Source organism: Talpa occidentalis, unplaced genomic scaffold (assembly GCF_014898055.3).
Source record: "Talpa occidentalis isolate TD23 unplaced genomic scaffold, MPIMG_talOcc4v2.1 talOcc4.6, whole genome shotgun sequence".
Taxonomy (NCBI): Eukaryota; Metazoa; Chordata; class Mammalia; order Eulipotyphla; family Talpidae; genus Talpa; species Talpa occidentalis.
In genome coordinates this window covers 27,926,069-27,944,169 of record NW_023604972.1, presented here as the reverse complement: position 1 = coordinate 27,944,169, position 18,101 = coordinate 27,926,069, and the positions used below count along the sequence as shown (strand labels likewise).

Sequence of the window (18,101 nt, the reverse complement as noted above, 5' to 3'; positions counted from 1 at the left end):
GTTTTGTAATGTAAGTTGATAAAGCAACTTGTGGACATGTTGGAAAAAGGTGTCAGTATGTCCTGGGTGGTGTGATACCTTTCAATTAGCAACAGTGGTTGCAAATCAAAGAGTCCTAGCATAGATTTTCAACAGAAATCAAGATATGTGCACGAAAGTTTGAAGAAGTCAATAGAATAAGTTCTTTTGAGAATTTATTCTTAACTCTATGAGCAAAAAGCATAATGCTCCAAATAAAATTTGAGATAAGCATTAATATAGTAGCTTTAAATAATAGGAAAATATATAATAAGGCTACACTATGAATTGATTGATTTCTTTAACAGATGTGTGCTTATTATTGAACACATGGTATATGCCCAGACACTGGTTTAGGCAGTAGAAAAATTAATATATGCAGTTGCATTTGAGAAAAATCATAAATTCTTTATAAGCATGAGGCATAAACATGTAACTATAGCCTTTGGCATACAGTTTCTTTTTCTTTCTGAAAAAGCAAATTATTTTGTTACCTTTAAAGTTATTTTGTTACCTTAAAAGCATATGCAAATAGTTGACTTTTAAAGTAAGAGCACAGGTTGCATTTTATAAAAGGATCCTGTAGATACTTCTTTAAGATACAATAATTTCAAATTCAAGAACTTTATTTTGAATTTTAGGGACAAATGATACCTTTAGAGGAGAAGGACAAATACTCTGATCTGAAACTTACCGATGTAAAGATATATTAATAATATTGAGTTGTTTTTTTTTTAAATACTGTTGAGTTTCTTTAACAAGAGTTGATGCAGAGAACTTAATGAACAAAATCTTCAAGTGAACAGAGTGCTTGGAGTGCATATAACCACTAATTTTCAAATGATGTTTTATCTCAGGCTCCTAAGGTTCTCTGGTGCCATCAGCAAGAGGCAGCAGAGTGGGTGTGGATTCCAAGCCTCACAGCTTGCTTTAAATAGATCAGCTCCCCTTTGTCTGTTTTCATATATCAAGATGCCATGTAAGGATTCTTTTATAAAGACAGCTGTGCTGCTGAAAACATACAGTGTTTAAAAACAATTTAGTCCAAAGCCCTTTCTTACCAACAGACTCAGATCTAGAGGTATGTTCAAGTTAGTGTCATGGCCAAGTTTAGCATGTAACTAGCTGAAGGAGCCCAGGATTAAGCAGGGTCCTGACTCCAGCTCTCTGCAACCTCCAGATGGCACTGTGCCTGCTGCAAAATCCTGCTCATCAGGACGCAGTAGCTCACACAGTGCTGTGCTACCTGGTGACACAGACAACAGCTTTGTGACTTACACATAATGTACTGAATCCTATTACTATGAAGGTTTTTGGTAGGTTAGCATGAAAATGTTTGCTTTATTCTTTTTGCAGTATTGCACCTGCAATAAATAAGTTGACATGCATGTTAATGTAAAAAAAAAAAAAGAAATTAATTTTCCCCATCATTTTTTTATTTACAGTGCACCAGAGAAGAAGTATTTTTCCTCAACAGAGCCTTCGTCACAGTCTCTTTATGCTGTTCAGTCACTGGGCAGGTCCTTTTAGCATCATGTTTACTCCCTTGGACAGATACAGTGATAGAAATATGCAAATTAACAGACATCAATACTGTGCACTAAAGGTATATACATAGAAATCTAAATTCTTTTCTGTTATATTAAGAGTGAAGTTCAGTTAGGGCCTGGTATTACATTGGATAAGGATTTCTTCAGCATGCCAGGTACTGTTAGAATACATATTTGCCTGCTGTGTACCAACACTTTAAGTTCATTTAAATATGTAAAATACAATGCAAAAAAAGTTTGCACAATCAACCAAAATTTAAGTCTGTTTGTCTTTAGATCCAGGGTGAGATAATATAGATCAGTGGTAGTTTTTTTAATCCAACCTGTCATTCCCAGTCTTTTAATTGATGAGTTCAGACCATTCACATTTAGATTGATTATTGTTATGAGGCTTGTTTACTGCCAATCTTTGTGTGTGCGCGCGCGCGTGTGCATATTAAGCTCTCTAGTTGTGACAGTGTAATGTCCATAGAAAAGAGAAGTTCCAGATTTCCTGCCCCCCCCCCACTCCCCCAAGGAAGGATGGAGCTGGGCAGGGAGGTGACAGAACCTAGTTAGAGCAGGCAGGCTTGGAGGTCCAGAGGTGCCCTTCATTCTGCCTTGTTGCCTTGTAACGTAGTGTTTCTGATTTTTCATTTGGATATATTTCCTTAAAGCTTCTCTCGGTTCCTTTCTTTTTCTAAGTGTTTTAGCTCCACATTTTTGTTTTGTGGTTGCCATGAGGGTTGTGTTAAACTTCCTAGATCTAGAATAGTCTTTTTGTGATCTCACCCCGGATCTAAAGACAAACAGACTTAAATTTTGGTTGATTGTGCAAACTTTTTTTGCATTGTTGGTCCCTAATCATTTGTCTAGATAGATTCTGTGCTTTTCTTTCCCCCCTTCAGTGTTTTGCTGTGGTTCCATATTGTTCTTGTTTATTTCTGATTCCGCGTTCCTGTTTACCACTTAGCTCAAGGTTTTGTGTTCTTCTGTTTTTTCTTTTCATGTAGAGAACTTTGAGCATTTCTTGTAGGGCAGGTTGGGTGGTGATAAACTCCGTTAGCTTTTATTTGTCCAGAAAAGCCTTTATTTTACCATCATATGTGAATGATAATTTGTGAGATAGAGCATTCTCGCCTGGCAGCTTATATTCTTTAGAATTGTGAATAGAAGATTTGTGAAGAGAATTGTGAAGAGAAGACCCTTCTCTTCTGCTGTGTAAGACTTCTGCTGAAAAGTCTGATGAGAGCATGATGAAGGAGTTGTTGTATGACATGACATGCTCCCCCCCACCACCAACATTTAAAATTTTTTCTTTGTCATTCTCATAATTTAACACTGATGTGTCCTGGTGTAAGTTGTTTCACATTTGGAAATTTGGGTGTTCTCTCTGCTTCTTATCTATATATGGGTGGTTATTTCCTTAAATTTGAAAAGTTCTTAGCTGTATTTCTTTGACTAGGTTCTCTATTCCCTTTTCTCCCTCCCTTCTGGGATACACATTCTCTACGTTTCCTCTTCTAATATAGTCTGATATTTCACATAGAGTTTCTACATTTTTCCTAAGTCTTATGTTTCTCTCCTTTTCCAACTTGAGTTATTTGTTTATTATTAGCTCCTATTTCTGAAATTCTTTCCTCAGCAAGATTAATTCTACTTACTAAGCTTGCTTTGGCCATTTCCAGTTTTTCATTGTATTCCTCATATTTATCACTTTTGCTTAGGTTTTTTTAAAATTGCTTCAATTTCTTTGCTGAAGAATTCCTTTCGTACTGGTTATCTTTTCTGATGTCTTGAACCTGCCTTTCAGTGTTTAACTGAGAGTCTCAGACTTCGCTGAGCATCAGGATTGCTCTTTCTGTTATCTCTTTCAGCTCTGAGTCATGAAGCTGGAATTCAGCTCCGTTATCTTTTTCCATATTGTGTTCTCAGAGTTGCACCTTTTTTGAATGCTTCCCCCTAAGGAGGTGGCATTTGTAGTTTTGGCATCTGTTTATCAAGATAGTGGGAAGGAGGACTATGGGTCGTAGGATCCCAGATGCAGCAAGTGTGCATGTTCACCGTCTTGGGTGTGGAGGGCACCATTCAGGCTGGAAAGCCTGTAGTCACTGTAGCTTTCCTCACATCAGACCAAGTTCCCCTCTGTGCATAGAGTCTACTCCCCAGGTCACCATCTCAGTATTACAGCGCCCCACAGTTCTCAGCAGGTTTCTTTCCTCCGTTGGGAGAAAAGGGTCAGAGGATGGTGCTGTACCTGACTAATGCTTCAGGGCTGACTGATCTGCCCCATTCAGGAAGCAATATGTTCTTTCATACTCCCTGCCAAGGCACCCTGTACCAGACTGGATGCACCAGAGCTTATCCTCCCCGAGTTTGTTTGCCAGCAATAGACACTACTGTGCACAAGGCTCCTCTCCCCTCTCCCTGCTGCAAAACTGTAGCAAGTAACAGAGCACCTACCTCAGGGCCTCTGGGAGCAAGAGGTATGGGGGATCCAGCCATGCTGACTTTTGTAAAGAAATGAATTAAGATACTGCAGCTACATAGCATGAGTCAAAACATCCCGCCTCTTCTCATTAAGCAACCAGCATTTAACCTCCTGAATGTTTGAAATGTAATTCTAATATTATTGTTTGAAGGCTATGTCTGCTGTACTATGTTGTGGCCCTGTTGCAGATAATGTAGGACTTTCATCAGATGGCTATTTGTACAAATGGTTGGATAACATTTTGGACTCTCTGGACAAAAAGGTAATTATGACGGACCCTTCAAAGTCCTAATAAAGTGTCGTTATGTTATTAGGAGTTTGTGTACGGGCCACTGAAAATAAGTCCCTTTTAGGTAAGTTATATGCACTAAACAATTATATAAAATTAAATAGAATACCATGTTGTGCCTTTTGCCTTAAGCTAAGAAATTTCTAATTCTTATTATTCATTGATTAATTTCCCTTTTACATTATAGGATTAATGCAGTAAAATGTGCATTTTTAACAATAGAGTTCCAAATCAATAAAATATTAATATAGAATACATTGAGCTCCATGGAAGAACTATGTAATTTGTTTAATTTTCTTTTTTTGGACCACTCTCTAATTAATCCTCCTTCCCTGTCCTCCCTACTCCTTACCCTTTTACTCCCATACTATACACAGATAGAGTTCACATTTTTAAATAAGGATCCTTATTTTTTCCCTTTTGGAATAATTTTTCTATTGAGCTATAAGAATAAAGCTTAATCAAAGAATAAAGCTTAATCAAAGTAACTGGAGAGGTTAATAACTCATTTTTCTGAAAGCACTTAATCACTGTTGATATTCATCAACCGCCTTCGGGGCTCTGCTGGAGGAATCCTGCTATTCAGAGTCTTGTGTAGAAAGCAGGAGGCTAAGTATAATTTGTCCGTGTTGTTTTTTTTGCTGTCTGAATCAAATAAGAAGTAGGTGAACCAAAACAGACTGGATTTTGTGATTAAATACATTAAAAATGTGCAGTGTGTCTTATTAGTAAAAATGTTGAGAAGTAGACAGTTAAATAATATCTGACTTTCTTTATCCTGGGCAATTCTGTGACCTTGACTTAGGTCCATCAGTTGGGCTGTGAAGCAGTCACCTTGCTGCTGGAGCTGAACCCGGATCAGAGCAACCTGATGTACTGGGCTGTGGATCGGTGTTACACTGGTTCCAAGAGGGTGGCAGCTGGCTGCTTTAAAGCCATCGCTAATGTATTCCAGAACAGGTACTCCAGAGACTGTCTTTTATTTCCAGTTATTTATTTTTAGAGAAAATGTTCCCTTTTGAACTCAGAAATACTTCAGAAAATGAGTATTTTCGTAAGCGCTGATGAAACTTAACCAAAACGAGGATAATGTTCACCATGCATCTGTTGCTCCTTTTGCCTTAAAAGAGACCAGTCAGCTCATAGGCTTAGCCACTGCATGCCTCCTGCCTTGCCCTTTGTATGTCATATTTATTAACTGGTGTGAAGCCTCTAAACATGATGTACCTAACATTTAAAATTTGTCCCTAGGGATTATCAGTGTGACACAGTGATGCTCCTCAATCTGATACTGTTTAAAGCAGCTGATTCTTCTCGAAGCATCTATGAAGTTGCTATGCAACTTTTACAGGTTTGTCAACAGTTGTTAATTTTTTTCACTCAGGACTTAATGAAGCTCAATCTGTTCTTGCTTTGAAAGTATACTAATATTTAGCTTTAGTAGTAAGGTATCAATTCCTAATTATCTCTAAAACTTGACAACAAAGATAATATGGATCATTGAGGTTTATAAATATAGACTATTCAAAAGTGTACTGTAGGGGATTATGCACAATGCCCCCTACACATGTTTATGTGTGTGTGAAAGTACTTACAAAAATTGAGTGGTTAGAAACTATGTGTTCATTTAACTGTTTCTGTTCAGCAAGAAGAAGAATGTGAGTCAAATGTTTTTGAGAGAACAGTGAAAAGTAATTAGCTCTTAAGGATGGTATAATTTTTCTTTATTAGACTGAATAACCTAGAAAGCTAACTCACCAAGCATGGATATATTATTATTATATACTATTTAATAACAGGATGAGGTTCTGGAATGGAATTTAAGTAGGTGTTGATTTCTCTTAAGAGTCTGAAGTGGTCCTGGTGAGTAGGAAAAGTTCAGTAGGCAGTTCTTCACATAAGGTGACATCAAAAGGACTTTTAGTTTATATTCCATATTTAGTCTGATGAAAACCTGTTTGAAGTTTCTTTTTTATACATGTTATATATAGCCATATTTTTGAACTGGAGAAGTGATAAATCTTTTCAAATAATTGTATGTTAAGTCACTTTAAGGTACTTTCAGGCTATGCTGCTAATCCAAAATATTGGCAAAAAGGAATATTAGTCCTTTTAAACAGTTACAGAGTCTTTCAAAAACATTTTGTGGAATTAGAGATTGACATCTGAAATGCTTTATATCTCATATATGTATCACTAAATAGTTTTAAACTAGAATGTTCCTTGGAAGATTTATTTTTAATTAGAGCTGATCATTTAGAGGGCCTGTAAACCTTAAGTTGATGGAATTACATTCCTATAGATCCTGGAACCGAAGATGTTTCGCTATGCTCACAAGTTGGAGGTTCAAAGAACAGATGGAGTACTCAGCCAGCTGTCTCCTCTTCCGCATCTGTATTCTGTTTCATATTATCAGTTGTCTGAGGAATTAGCGAGGGCATATCCTGAGCTCACTCTCGCCATATTCTCAGGTACGGTCATTGAACTAGTTGGTAGTTTTTCCTTAGCAGTCATTCCCCAAAAATTTGCTTTTAGGAAATTTGAAATATGTGAAATCTGAGTTGAATCATAAAACATTTTTTTATATAAGAGAATTTTTTTAATAAAAACTCTTAATACTGACTATCATGATATTTAGGTTTTTATTAATTTATTGAAATCGCTACAGGACTTCATACTCCTTTTCCCTTCTCTACCCCACTCCATGACGAGGAGTAGGGAGTTTGAAAGAGGGCTTCATGTGTAATTTAAGAATATTTCTTTAGTAGACCTAGAACTTCCTGACTCTTCTGGTATGTGTTATATCTTGTGTATTGTCCTGTCTTTTAAAAACAAAAACAAAAAAAAGGGCAAAATAAAGATGCAGGCATCTTTCTGTGAATAAAGCCGTGGATCACAGGGAAATGTCCTGCACTGCCTAAAGCAAAACCATTCCTTAAGCAGAACACATGGGTTTCTTGTCCGGCTTACTTTCCTTGGAGCCCACAAGTATTCCTGCCAGAGGTTTCTAGAATAGCAGAGCCATGTGACAGGCAAAATTCATACCTATCGGGTCTTCCAGGACTCAGATTTAGGACAATTTCTAGACTCCAACTAGTTTGACTTTCTGCCTATTGAAATGCTATTGCAATACCCCCATATTGCCTTTTTAACTGAAAAGTTTTCATTGTTGCACAGACGCACAGCTAGTTTTCCTGCTTTTCACCTGCAGCAAGATCTTGTTCTAGGCTGAATTTTGGACATGCACCAGAATGGGAGTCCAGGGAATTACAGGTCACTGCAATGGATCCTTTCTTCCATTTGCGCTTAAAACAAAGTAGCTTAACCTGCTTTGGCATCTTTCCATGTTAGCTATTTCAGTAGTAGAAATAGTTTGTTCCCATTCCTAATTGATCTGAATGGGGGCTGGGGGGAAAGCAACCTAAACTCTTCTAACCTTTGGTTCTTCAAGCAGTTTACCTGTTTTGTTTGCCCTGGCAGATAGATGGCAGCCATTATTCCCAAATCTTCACAGTCTTTCCAGGATGGATAGGGATGTCATCAACAAAAATTACAATGCAACTGATACACCAGTACTAATTTTACTTCTTTGGGGCCTCTCTTGGGGCTCTTGTCCAGAAACCGATAGGGTCCAGCTGGCCCTTAGGAGCCACAGAAGTCATTGGAAAGGACTGCGGCTGGTTCTGCCATGGCCCCAGCTCCCAATCACGCTGACTCTCCCTCAGCATGGATCTCATTATTCACCTGCGTTCTAAGTCTAATATTTTATACTGGAAGCAATAATAATATGAATAAAATGAGATTCTTGTAAGAAGTTAGTATTGAGCATAAATGTATGCATTGAACCAGGCACTTCAGTGGCCCTTTATTGAATCTGTTCAATAATCCCATGAGGCAGCTGCTATTATACCCTCTTTTTTACAGAATAATATATTGGGGAGCAGATGCTGACAGTTGGCCCTAGATCAGGCAGCTATTAGGTGGTAGTGCTGGGACTCAAACCCAGGGGTGTGCAATGCCAGAGCAAGTTCCAGTCACTGCACTTCATTATCATCTCTTTATGAATGCATAATTATAAGGCCTAATGAGCCAAAAGGAGTATTGAGGAGAAGGATTTTTTAAGTTATTTATATCTGGATATTAAGTACTCTATTAAAACTCACGGACTTAGGACTCAATCTTGTTACTTGAATCCTCTGCCACTTGATCATTCTCTGACCTTAGGCATGCCCCTTGACTGGCCGCCTCACAGGTTTGTCATGTGCATTGAATGAGATGAATGTAAAATAACAAGCACCTCAGAGGATTCTCCCCTAGGCTGAACCAAAACCCTACATGAGATTCTTTGTGGGTTAATTTTAATTCATGTATAAAGATTTTTATTTTAAAATTACATCTCTTTATTGCAGTTTAAAAGCACATATAATAAAATTTTGTTAGTCATCTTGATTTTATTCTTCAGTAGGTCTAGTATGTTTACATTCTCGTAAAATACTTGCCAGAAATTTTTCACCCTATAGAACTGAAAATCTATACCCACTAAACAATAACTCACCTTTCCCCCTTCCCTGGCCCTTGGTAACACCATTCTACTTTCTATTTCTACAAATTTGGCTACTTTAGATACCTCATCCAAGGAGAATCATGCAGTGTGGGTGTTTTTGTGACTGGCTTGTTTGCTCAGCATTGGTGCTCACGCTTCCCCAGTTGCCGCATGTGGCAGGATTTCCCTCCTTTTTAAGGCCACCAAGTAAATGTTCCACTGTCTACACCCCATTCTGCTTATGCACTCATCTATCAGTGGCCATTTGGGTTGCTCCCACGCCTTGGCTGTTGTGAATAGTACTGTTACGCGCATGTATGCACAAATACCTCATTCACACCCCGCTTTTGGTTCTGTTGGCTACTACCCAGAGTGGGGTTGCTTGACCATATGTTAGCTCTGGTCTTAATTTTTTGAGGAGTGGCTATATTGTTTTCCATAGCAATTGTACCATTTTATGATCCCACCAAAAGTGCACATTAATTTTAGCCACGAAAGTTATTTTTATATAAAAGTTAAGAATGTGATATATGTTAGCTGTTACTTTTCTCTGTGATGTCAGCAAGCTCATACTTATTAAAAAGGGGAAACAGGACTCAATTTTTTTATTGTAATAAATGAAACCTTTCTTGTAAGGGCAAGATACTGAATTTCAGGGCAAATCACAGGAACCTTAGTTTCATCAGTTGTGCCCTCTGTGGGCTTGTTTTAATTACAGAGATAAGCCAGAGAATTCAGACCGCTCATCCTGCTGGGAGGCAGGTAATGCTACACTACCTGTTACCGTGGATGAACAACATCGAGTTGGTAGATTTAAAACCTTTGCCCACAGCACGGAGACATGACGAGGATGAAGATGACTCCTTAAGAGACCGAGAACTTATGGTGACTAGCCGGCGCTGGTTACGAGGAGAAGGCTGGGGATCCCCACAAGCCACTGCAATGGTTTTAAACAATCTGATGTACATGACTGCAAAGGTAAAATGGCTTTTACGTTCGCCATTGCTGCGCGGGTTTGTTGGGTTAAGAGGAGCAAGGTTAGGAACAGATGAAGAGCTCGGATGATGATGTGATAGCCAAACAGGCATGATGAATTGCTTTCTTTAGAAGACCTTCTCATTAGATACGTATTTTTTTGCAGACGGATGCTAAAAATCACACATGATTCATGGTATTTTTGTTTAAATTATTGGAAGAAATGATTATTCCTCTAAAATAAGGAAAAGATTAAAGCTGCTGTAAAAATGTTATTTTCTAGTATTTCATGAGGTGACAAGTTTGGTATTTATTAGACAGTCATTCCTGACCATGTGTGTGGTGTGTTTCCTGCACCTAGTATGGTGATGAGCTGGCCTGGTCGGAGGTGGAGAATGTGTGGACCACACTTGCAGATGGCTGGCCGAAAAACCTGAAAATAATATTACACTTTCTCATCAGCATTTGTGGAGTGAACAGTGAACCAAGCCTCTTGCCTTACGTATGTAGTCAATCAAGTTCATTTAACCCTTTTTCGTTTTTTGATACACATTTTCCTGGTGTCCTTTAATATCAGAGCATGGACAGTATACTAGCAGAGGCAATGCAAGGGCCAGGATGAAGACCATTAGGAAACACCCCCTGCATTGACTCATTGATTCATTTGACAAATATCTGCTTGCGTCATTATAGGCCAGGCACTCTGCTAGGTTCTGGGCACGATGAGTTATACAGATTTGATTCTTTGAACTGACAGTGCATTTTTTTTTAATGATTAAATCAGTACATTAAAGTACAGCTATGATAAGGCTGCAAAGGAAAATTGCAGAGTGCTGAATGAAGGTGAAAAACCTAGGAACCACTGTTGGGGAGGATTAGAGATGACACTAGAGAGAAAGTAATATGAAGTGAGGACTGCAAATTTGAAGATGTTTATAATTTCTGCGAGGCTGGAACTGGCTTTGGGATATTAGAGCAGAATGATGAGGGGGAACTCAGTCCATATGGGATTCTGGGAGCAATGGAAAGCATGGTAAGAGGTATACAATAACGAATACAGTAGTCTGCCTTCTAGGAGAGAAAGTAACACTCACATTCTCTCAACTTAAGAGAACAGCATGAAGCTATCAAATATGAGGGCTATACTGAATCTGTATGTATGCAGACAAATGCACATGTGTATGTGGATCTAGAGATCAGGGACGTGGCAGCATCTATCTCCTAAGGGCATGTTCCACGGCGGGCTAGCTCTGCAGAATGTTGGCTCTGAAAGTTCTTATAGATCCTGCTTTAAAGAGACCACTTAATAGCTCTGCTTTACCCAGCCATTTCCCCAGTAAATGTGATTACCGAGAACACTGGTCTGAAGTCTGGTCACAGGGTTGAAAATTTTCACTGACCCCTTGCTGCTTCACCACCACACCAGGCGGTGGTGATAAGCTAGGGTTTATGCGGTCACTTTCCTCCCTTTCCCCAGATTACCCCCACCCCCACCCTGGCCTTACTCCCTCACCTTCTCAGGTCTTCCTCAATATGCCAGTTCTCGGAGACCTTTGCAGTCACCCTGTCCAGCACCCCAAGTGCCCTGCTCCCATAGGCACGCTTCTTGTTTCCCCCCTGCTTTGTTCATTTTCCTAGCACTTATCATTAAACCTATTGTATATTTTACCTAATTGCCTCAAATGTGAACTCCTTAAAAGCAGGAAGTTTTGTCGCTTTGGTTCATTCTATCTTCCCAGAGCCTGGGATAACCCCAAGCACAGAGAAGGTGGCCATTAATTGGATGAATGAATGAGTGAATTGGGGTGGGAACTAGAATGAGGCTTCTTGGCCTCTTTCTGGTTAATACCAAGAAGCCAAGGTGAAATTCAGGAAATAGTCTTTTGCCGGGAGTTTAAAAGGTGCCATTTTTAATAGCAGTAATTAATTATAACTTATTATACTTTCTTAAGTATTGTAGCCCAGGCCTGGTACCAGCACTTCATCTATGTTGCTTTAATTCTCAATAAATCTGTGAGTGTGTTGAGATTCCTGCAATTTTACAGATGAATCAGAGAGAAGAGGGTTTTCCTCAAGGTCACACAGCTAGGTAGCTCTAGCATGCAGTAGAATTGGAATTCCAACCAAGATCTATTTGGAAGTCAGTGCAAGCTTCCTGAAAGCAGGCAGTCGAGGTGGAGTGGGGGTAGGACTTGAAGAGTTGACAGGGCTGGGGTTGGGATTCTCACCTCGGAGGGCTTCACAGTTGGGCAGAGCAGCCGCCCAGAGGCAGGAATGCATAGAATACTTGACCTGAGAGCAGAGAATATCTAGTAGTGAGAAGAGCAAGTTGGGTCAATAAGAGCTGTGTGGAAAAGGTCAAATTACCAGTGGGTAACCTGTGTAAGATTTCTGATACGATAGAATAAACTATGCTTTATGATTTGCTCAGGGGTCATCTGCAGCAGAGCTGTGCATCTTTGTGCATATGAATCACGTGGGACTCTTGTTCTGGTTCTAACTGGGGAGTTATGGCAAGCTCCCAATGATGGTGCATGTGCTGCTAGGACAGCATTTTAAAGTAGGGAGGAAAAAGGGAGCTGGGGCAATCAAAAGGGAGCTTTCAACTAGGCATCATGCTGAAATAGACGTATAATACACGCTACTGAAAAAAGTATTTTCACTTACTTAGCTTGCATTATGTGATAGGTATTTATTATATTTTGTAAATCATAACTTATTTAATGCTAATAATCATCTGAAGTAGGTGCTACTGCCTCATTTTGCAGAGGAAAAAGCTGAAGGGAACTTTCCAGATCACTTACAGTCCAAACCAGTCTTTGCATTTTGAGTCCTAGTTTAATAATAGTTCCTTACTCCTAATCACTGCTCTGTACTACTAGGATGAATACAGAGTATGGGGAAGACAGAATAAAAAATAAGTCCAGAGTTGGTAGGCTGGCTTTAATAATAGGAAAGTCTTAGGATGATATTAATGAAAATGATTTTTTTGTTGAAAAAGGAACTGATTTATAGAAAAGTAAATTTTTTAAGTAAAGAAAATAGCAATGTGGGAACCATTAAATATTTATTTGTCGGGTCTCCCCGGTGGTGCAAGTGGTTAAGCACAGCACTGTGAAGCTATCTGCAGCATGAGTTTGATCCCTGGCTGGCCAGGGAGCTACCCACATGGCGCAGCTGACTTCTCCTGTCTCGCCCACTGCTCCCCTCAGCAGTGTATTTCAGTCATTCTGCCTGTTCTGCTCCTCACTCTGTCTCTGGTGGATCCTCTTGCCTCCCCACACACCTCTGGTCTGTACCCCAGCTCTTGTATGCATAAATAAATAAGTCTTTAAAAAATATATGTGTGTGTGTGTGTTTTTCATCCTAATGAGATAAAATGTTGAGAAGGGAGAGCCAGTATTTAGAAAGCTGATTAATGTCTTACTGCTGATCAATGAGTATTCACATTTCATCATACTTACTCACTTTTTGCTTAAAGGTTTACTGACTCTAATTGTGCTTTTTCATTTCTTGAACAACAGGTGAAGAAAGTTATTGTATATTTAGGTAGAGACAAAACAATGCAGTTGCTGGAAGAGCTGGTGGGTGAGCTACAGCTGACAGAGCCCGTCAGCTCTGGGGTCACTCACATGGATAACCCACCGTATTACCGCGTCACTTCCAGCTATAAAGTCCCTTCTGTCACCTCAGGTGAGAAGTCATTCTTAACTGATTACTTTGACTTAATTGTTCTTTAAAGCCAGTGTTTGCTTTCAACATCTCCGTCTGGAAACTGAAAGCAATTGTGCATCATGTATGGTCATGAATTTGACAAGCGTTGTAAACCCCACATGATCAAAGATATTTGACAGGTATTAAAGTTCCATTCCATTGGGAAAAATAAAGTTATTTGACAGTGTAGAGATTCATATTATGGGAGATTATTTATGTATTCAGAACAGAATATAGACCTATATATTCCTTGGCAACAAATGCATTTTTAATGAATATGATTAGTGTGTTAAAAATAGAAAACCCTTATTGAAGTTATTCCTATTGTAATTATTTGGGCACATATAATTCTTAAGATTCAATCATGTGAGTGTATGTACTTGATGTCTACACAGATATCATAATTGTAATATTTTGAGCTGAAGAACAATGTCTCTGAAAGAATAGCTTCTATTGAAAATTGGTACAATGTGGATTAAATTTCTATGAATGTCTGTCACTCAGTTTATATTAAATGGTTTTTGGCATGTTAATAAACATCTGTATAATTGGAAGTCTTTTAAATAGAAAGATTTTCCTCTCCTAGCCTTTTTGTTCTTTCTTCATGGGGGATATCTAATAATGCGTCTATTGAATTTTTGATATCTGCTAGAATGTTATTTCCAATGAGATTTTTTTTTAATTAAAAGTTTTTTTGGAGCATCCTGGTCATGCTCCATGGTTGTATTGTATTTTTCTCTATAAAATGAAGTTTCTTCTAGAAAAGATTTCTATTTTCTCTATACTGCCATTTGTTTTGATTCGTTTTGGTCAGAACTTTTCCTCAAAAGGCTACCAGTTCTGGGCCTTCTCCCCCACCCCCCCCCAAAAAAAGGCTACCAGTTCTCTTCATAGCCTGTCTTTCATAGAGTGGGGTATTAAAATGTTGATAGACTGCTATATAGTTTATGGTGACGCTTGTGACTTTGTCCTTTGTTGTATGATGTTTTCATTGATGTAAATATCTATAGATCTTTTTATTTTGGACTGAGATTCTCCAGAGAAAACTCTTATTAGTTACTGCCTAGAGTGGAAGGTATAGGAGCATGTACATATATGTCAACAATTTTTATTAACAATATTTATATAGTCAACACTTATTCCCCATATTTTCAATAAAGCACCTCCTCCAGTTGTACATGGTGTCCCCCAGTCCAGAAATCTTTTGATTTGCTCTCATCAGAATAGACTTGGAAAGAAAAGAGACAGACATCCAGGTACAGGAAACAGGATGGGTTGATCTTGAGGACCAATTGCTCCCAAAATAGATTGTCAACCAATCCTGCCAATTTTAGTACCATTTTCAACCCCTACTTTGGGAGGTGCCACTAATTCCACAATCTTTGGAGGCACAACAATACAGTTGTGGAAGCTACTTGATTTCCTCCTCTCATCTTAGGACTTATCCTTCTTAACACTTAATTACTTCCATCTGGTTGTTTTCCATCATCCATAATTTTGTGACTGTTGTCTTTTATTTTGGTCATTATAAGTACATTCCTTTTTAGAAGTCATTTTGCTCTTATGTCAGTGGTGTTTGACGTCTGTAATTGCAATCTTTTGTCCTTGTTGAGTTATCCCACACTTTAAATTCAGATAATGTCTTATTTCCCATTACAGGAACTACTTCCAGTAGCAATACAATGGTAGCTCCCACAGATGGCAACCCTGATAATAAGCCCTTAAAAGAGAATGTTGAAGAGAGGTAAGTAGTACTTTGGTCTTCATTAGCCTTTCAGTTTGATAAATACTGATTGTCATCAGAATAAGTGATCATTTCTGCACTGAAATGTGTATTTCACTGCATTTAAATACTGGTGAAGAAATATTGCCTTATTGGAAATTTTTCCACATTGGCTATTCAACATTAAAGATGTTCATATGCTAGATTGTTCCATAAGCTCTAATGGATAGTTCAATAGAGTATGTCAGTCACTCTTTGTGTTGTTACATTTTTAAACTTTTAAATGGATATTTCTTTCACCTGTTTTATATAAGATAGTTGTCACCAGAACATTATTACCACAATAATTTAAGGACAGCCTTCAGATAGAAATAATTGACATTTAAGAAGTTAAGCTTGTGAATTGCAAGGTGGAAATTAATATGTTTCATAAACTTTTGTTAATATTTTTGTGCTGTATTCTTTTTTAACCATAGAAAGTGAAACATAAAGTACATATACTATTTTGCCATGAACTGTGACTAACTTCAATGATCATTCCCATAGCTATGTGCTCCTAGACATCTACAGTGGACTAAACAGTCACTTAAATCGTCAACATCACAGACTAGAGTCTCGATACAGTAGCAGCTCTGGAGGATCTTATGAAGAAGAAAAAAGTAATAAATTCCTAATGTTTTTATGATTACAATGGCAAGGTGCATTATTAATTACACTAATGTTAATAAGTATATTTTTCCAATAAATTATTTTTAAGAAGAGTATTTAGCTGCCACTAGTGGTGTTCCAACGTAATCTGAACATTTTGATTTTAAGAAGCAACGTGAGCAGAGGGACATTTGTTGGTAAAAGCATAGGTTCCCTGTAGATAAAGCAAAAGGCACATAAGAATGAGTTGTCAAGAAACATAGAATTAAAGCAGGCACTGGCAACAAGCTGCTTTTTTGAAACAGGTTTGCTCTTTCTCCATTTGAGTCATGTTTTACTGAAACGTTTGCCCATGCAGTTGCAATGTGAACAATCTACCCAAGTCTCACTGTAATGCAAAGGGGCGGGGTTGGGGGGAGGAATAAAAGCACATGTCTTCTGACAGGGAAGGGACTAGAAAGATGATCTGGTCCAATCTCCTCATTTTGCACATGATGGAACTGAGGTCCAGAGAGGTTAAGTGACTTACCCACGTCACACAGAATTCACATTTCCTGATATTTTTTACTACACCCTGCAGCCTCACTGCAGTAGAGCAGATTTTCTTTTAAGATGGGTTTGTGCTGGCCTATCTCAGGAAATTTAGAACTGAGGAAATTTCCAGAAAACCCTTGCTACAAGGCCTTTTCACCTCTAATGTGGTATCATGGCTTGGACGTCAATTATGGAATCATGAAGTGCTAATGTAGTTTTGCTTTGATATAAAGGATGGTACCTGAATTGATACTTCTTTCTCTGATTTGCTTAATTTGCTATTATTAGTACCCAGATCTTCCTAGCATATATATGTTGAAATAGTGGGAAATTATTTTCATCAGTTTCCAATGCTATAAATAGTTGGTGTCTTACTAGAGTTTGCTTATATTGGCAGAAAATAGATGGTGTAGAAAATGAGATCATTTTATTTTGATAGGTGACTCAATGCCACTTTATTCTAATTGGCGACTGAAAGTGATGGAGCATAATCAAGGAGAGCCACTGCCCTTCCCACCAGCTGGAGGCTGCTGGTCACCACTGGTGGATTACTTGCCTGAAACGTCATCACCTGGATTACCTCTTCACAGGTGGACTACAGCGTCTTCCTATTTCATATGAGCCAAATTGCTGCTTAACACTTTCAGCTTTCTTTATGGTATCTACAACAGAGAATAAAAGCAATCTTCTTTCTTTAGCTACTGCAAGAAATTAGATCAATATGTTCAGATTTTAAGAAATCTAAAAAGTCAGAATTCTAACTGTGTACAATGAATAGTCTTAAATCTCTGCTGCTGCTTTTCTGGGTGTCTGGCATAGTTACTTGACCTTTCTGGGACCCAGTTACTACATCTGAAAAATATTTTGTGGTAGGAAGGCACTATTTTTTGTGAACTGACTTAAACTGAATTCTACTTAGCCAAATCACAATAGAATACTGACTGCATTCTTTCAAAATGTGTTAATGTACCAAACCTATATTGAACACCTACTATGTGGCAAGCAGTGTGCTGGGTCTTAGGGTTGAAGATGACAAAAAAAAAAAGGCCCTTGACTTTAAGGAGACCTCAGCACATATTTTTTTCCCCTGAAACTATCACTTAATGATTTCTTCAGCTGTATTTCTTTTCCTCCTTTTTCTTGATAAGTTGTATTTTCCCATAAAATACAAGTAATTTACACAAGATTTTTCTCTAGGTTTACTCAAGTCTAGGAAGACATTAATCACACTCTGATTTTGTCATAGGTGTAACATAGCTGTGATCCTTTTGACTGATCTGATCATTGATCACAGTGTGAAGGTGGAATGGGGAAGCTACCTCCATCTTCTTCTTCATGCAATTTTTATAGGTAATAAATATTTGATTTTTAATTTCTTTTATATCTGTGTGATAATTTAAAGGTGGTTTGGTTTTTAGGAACATCACGATTCATGAACTACATGATTCTATTTTTGAATGCTGTTTCTGTGACACTTTTTCTGATGACTCTTGTTTTCTAGTGATTCCCAGCCCCCCTCTTAACCACAAACAAAGCCATTATCCCCATTCCCATCATTATTCCATGACCCCCCACTCCACCACTACCACCCACACTCCTGCCTTCTAGCAGAAAAACTTCTGTTGCTGTAGCAAGAG

The 18,101-nt window shown here is 38.2% G+C and overlaps 1 protein-coding gene across 12 annotated transcripts in view; it reads left to right on the top strand.

The window, feature by feature from the left end:
• Positions 1-18,101, top strand: part of FRYL (FRY like transcription coactivator) — a 222,153-nt gene that overhangs the window by 159,106 nt on the left and 44,946 nt on the right. For all 12 annotated transcript variants that reach the window (XM_054688115.1, XM_054688121.1, XM_037529430.1 and 9 more), the window contains 12 exons: positions 1,464-1,624; positions 4,190-4,300; positions 5,133-5,287; positions 5,579-5,678; positions 6,630-6,798; positions 9,589-9,848; positions 10,207-10,347; positions 13,370-13,538; positions 15,219-15,303; positions 15,829-15,941; positions 16,904-17,054; positions 17,711-17,814. In XM_054688115.1, coding sequence (XP_054544090.1) covers positions 1,464-1,624; positions 4,190-4,300; positions 5,133-5,287; positions 5,579-5,678; positions 6,630-6,798; positions 9,589-9,848; positions 10,207-10,347; positions 13,370-13,538; positions 15,219-15,303; positions 15,829-15,941; positions 16,904-17,054; positions 17,711-17,814 — 1,719 coding nt within the window. The remainder of the gene's footprint in view (positions 1-1,463; positions 1,625-4,189; positions 4,301-5,132; positions 5,288-5,578; positions 5,679-6,629; positions 6,799-9,588; positions 9,849-10,206; positions 10,348-13,369; positions 13,539-15,218; positions 15,304-15,828; positions 15,942-16,903; positions 17,055-17,710; positions 17,815-18,101) is intronic.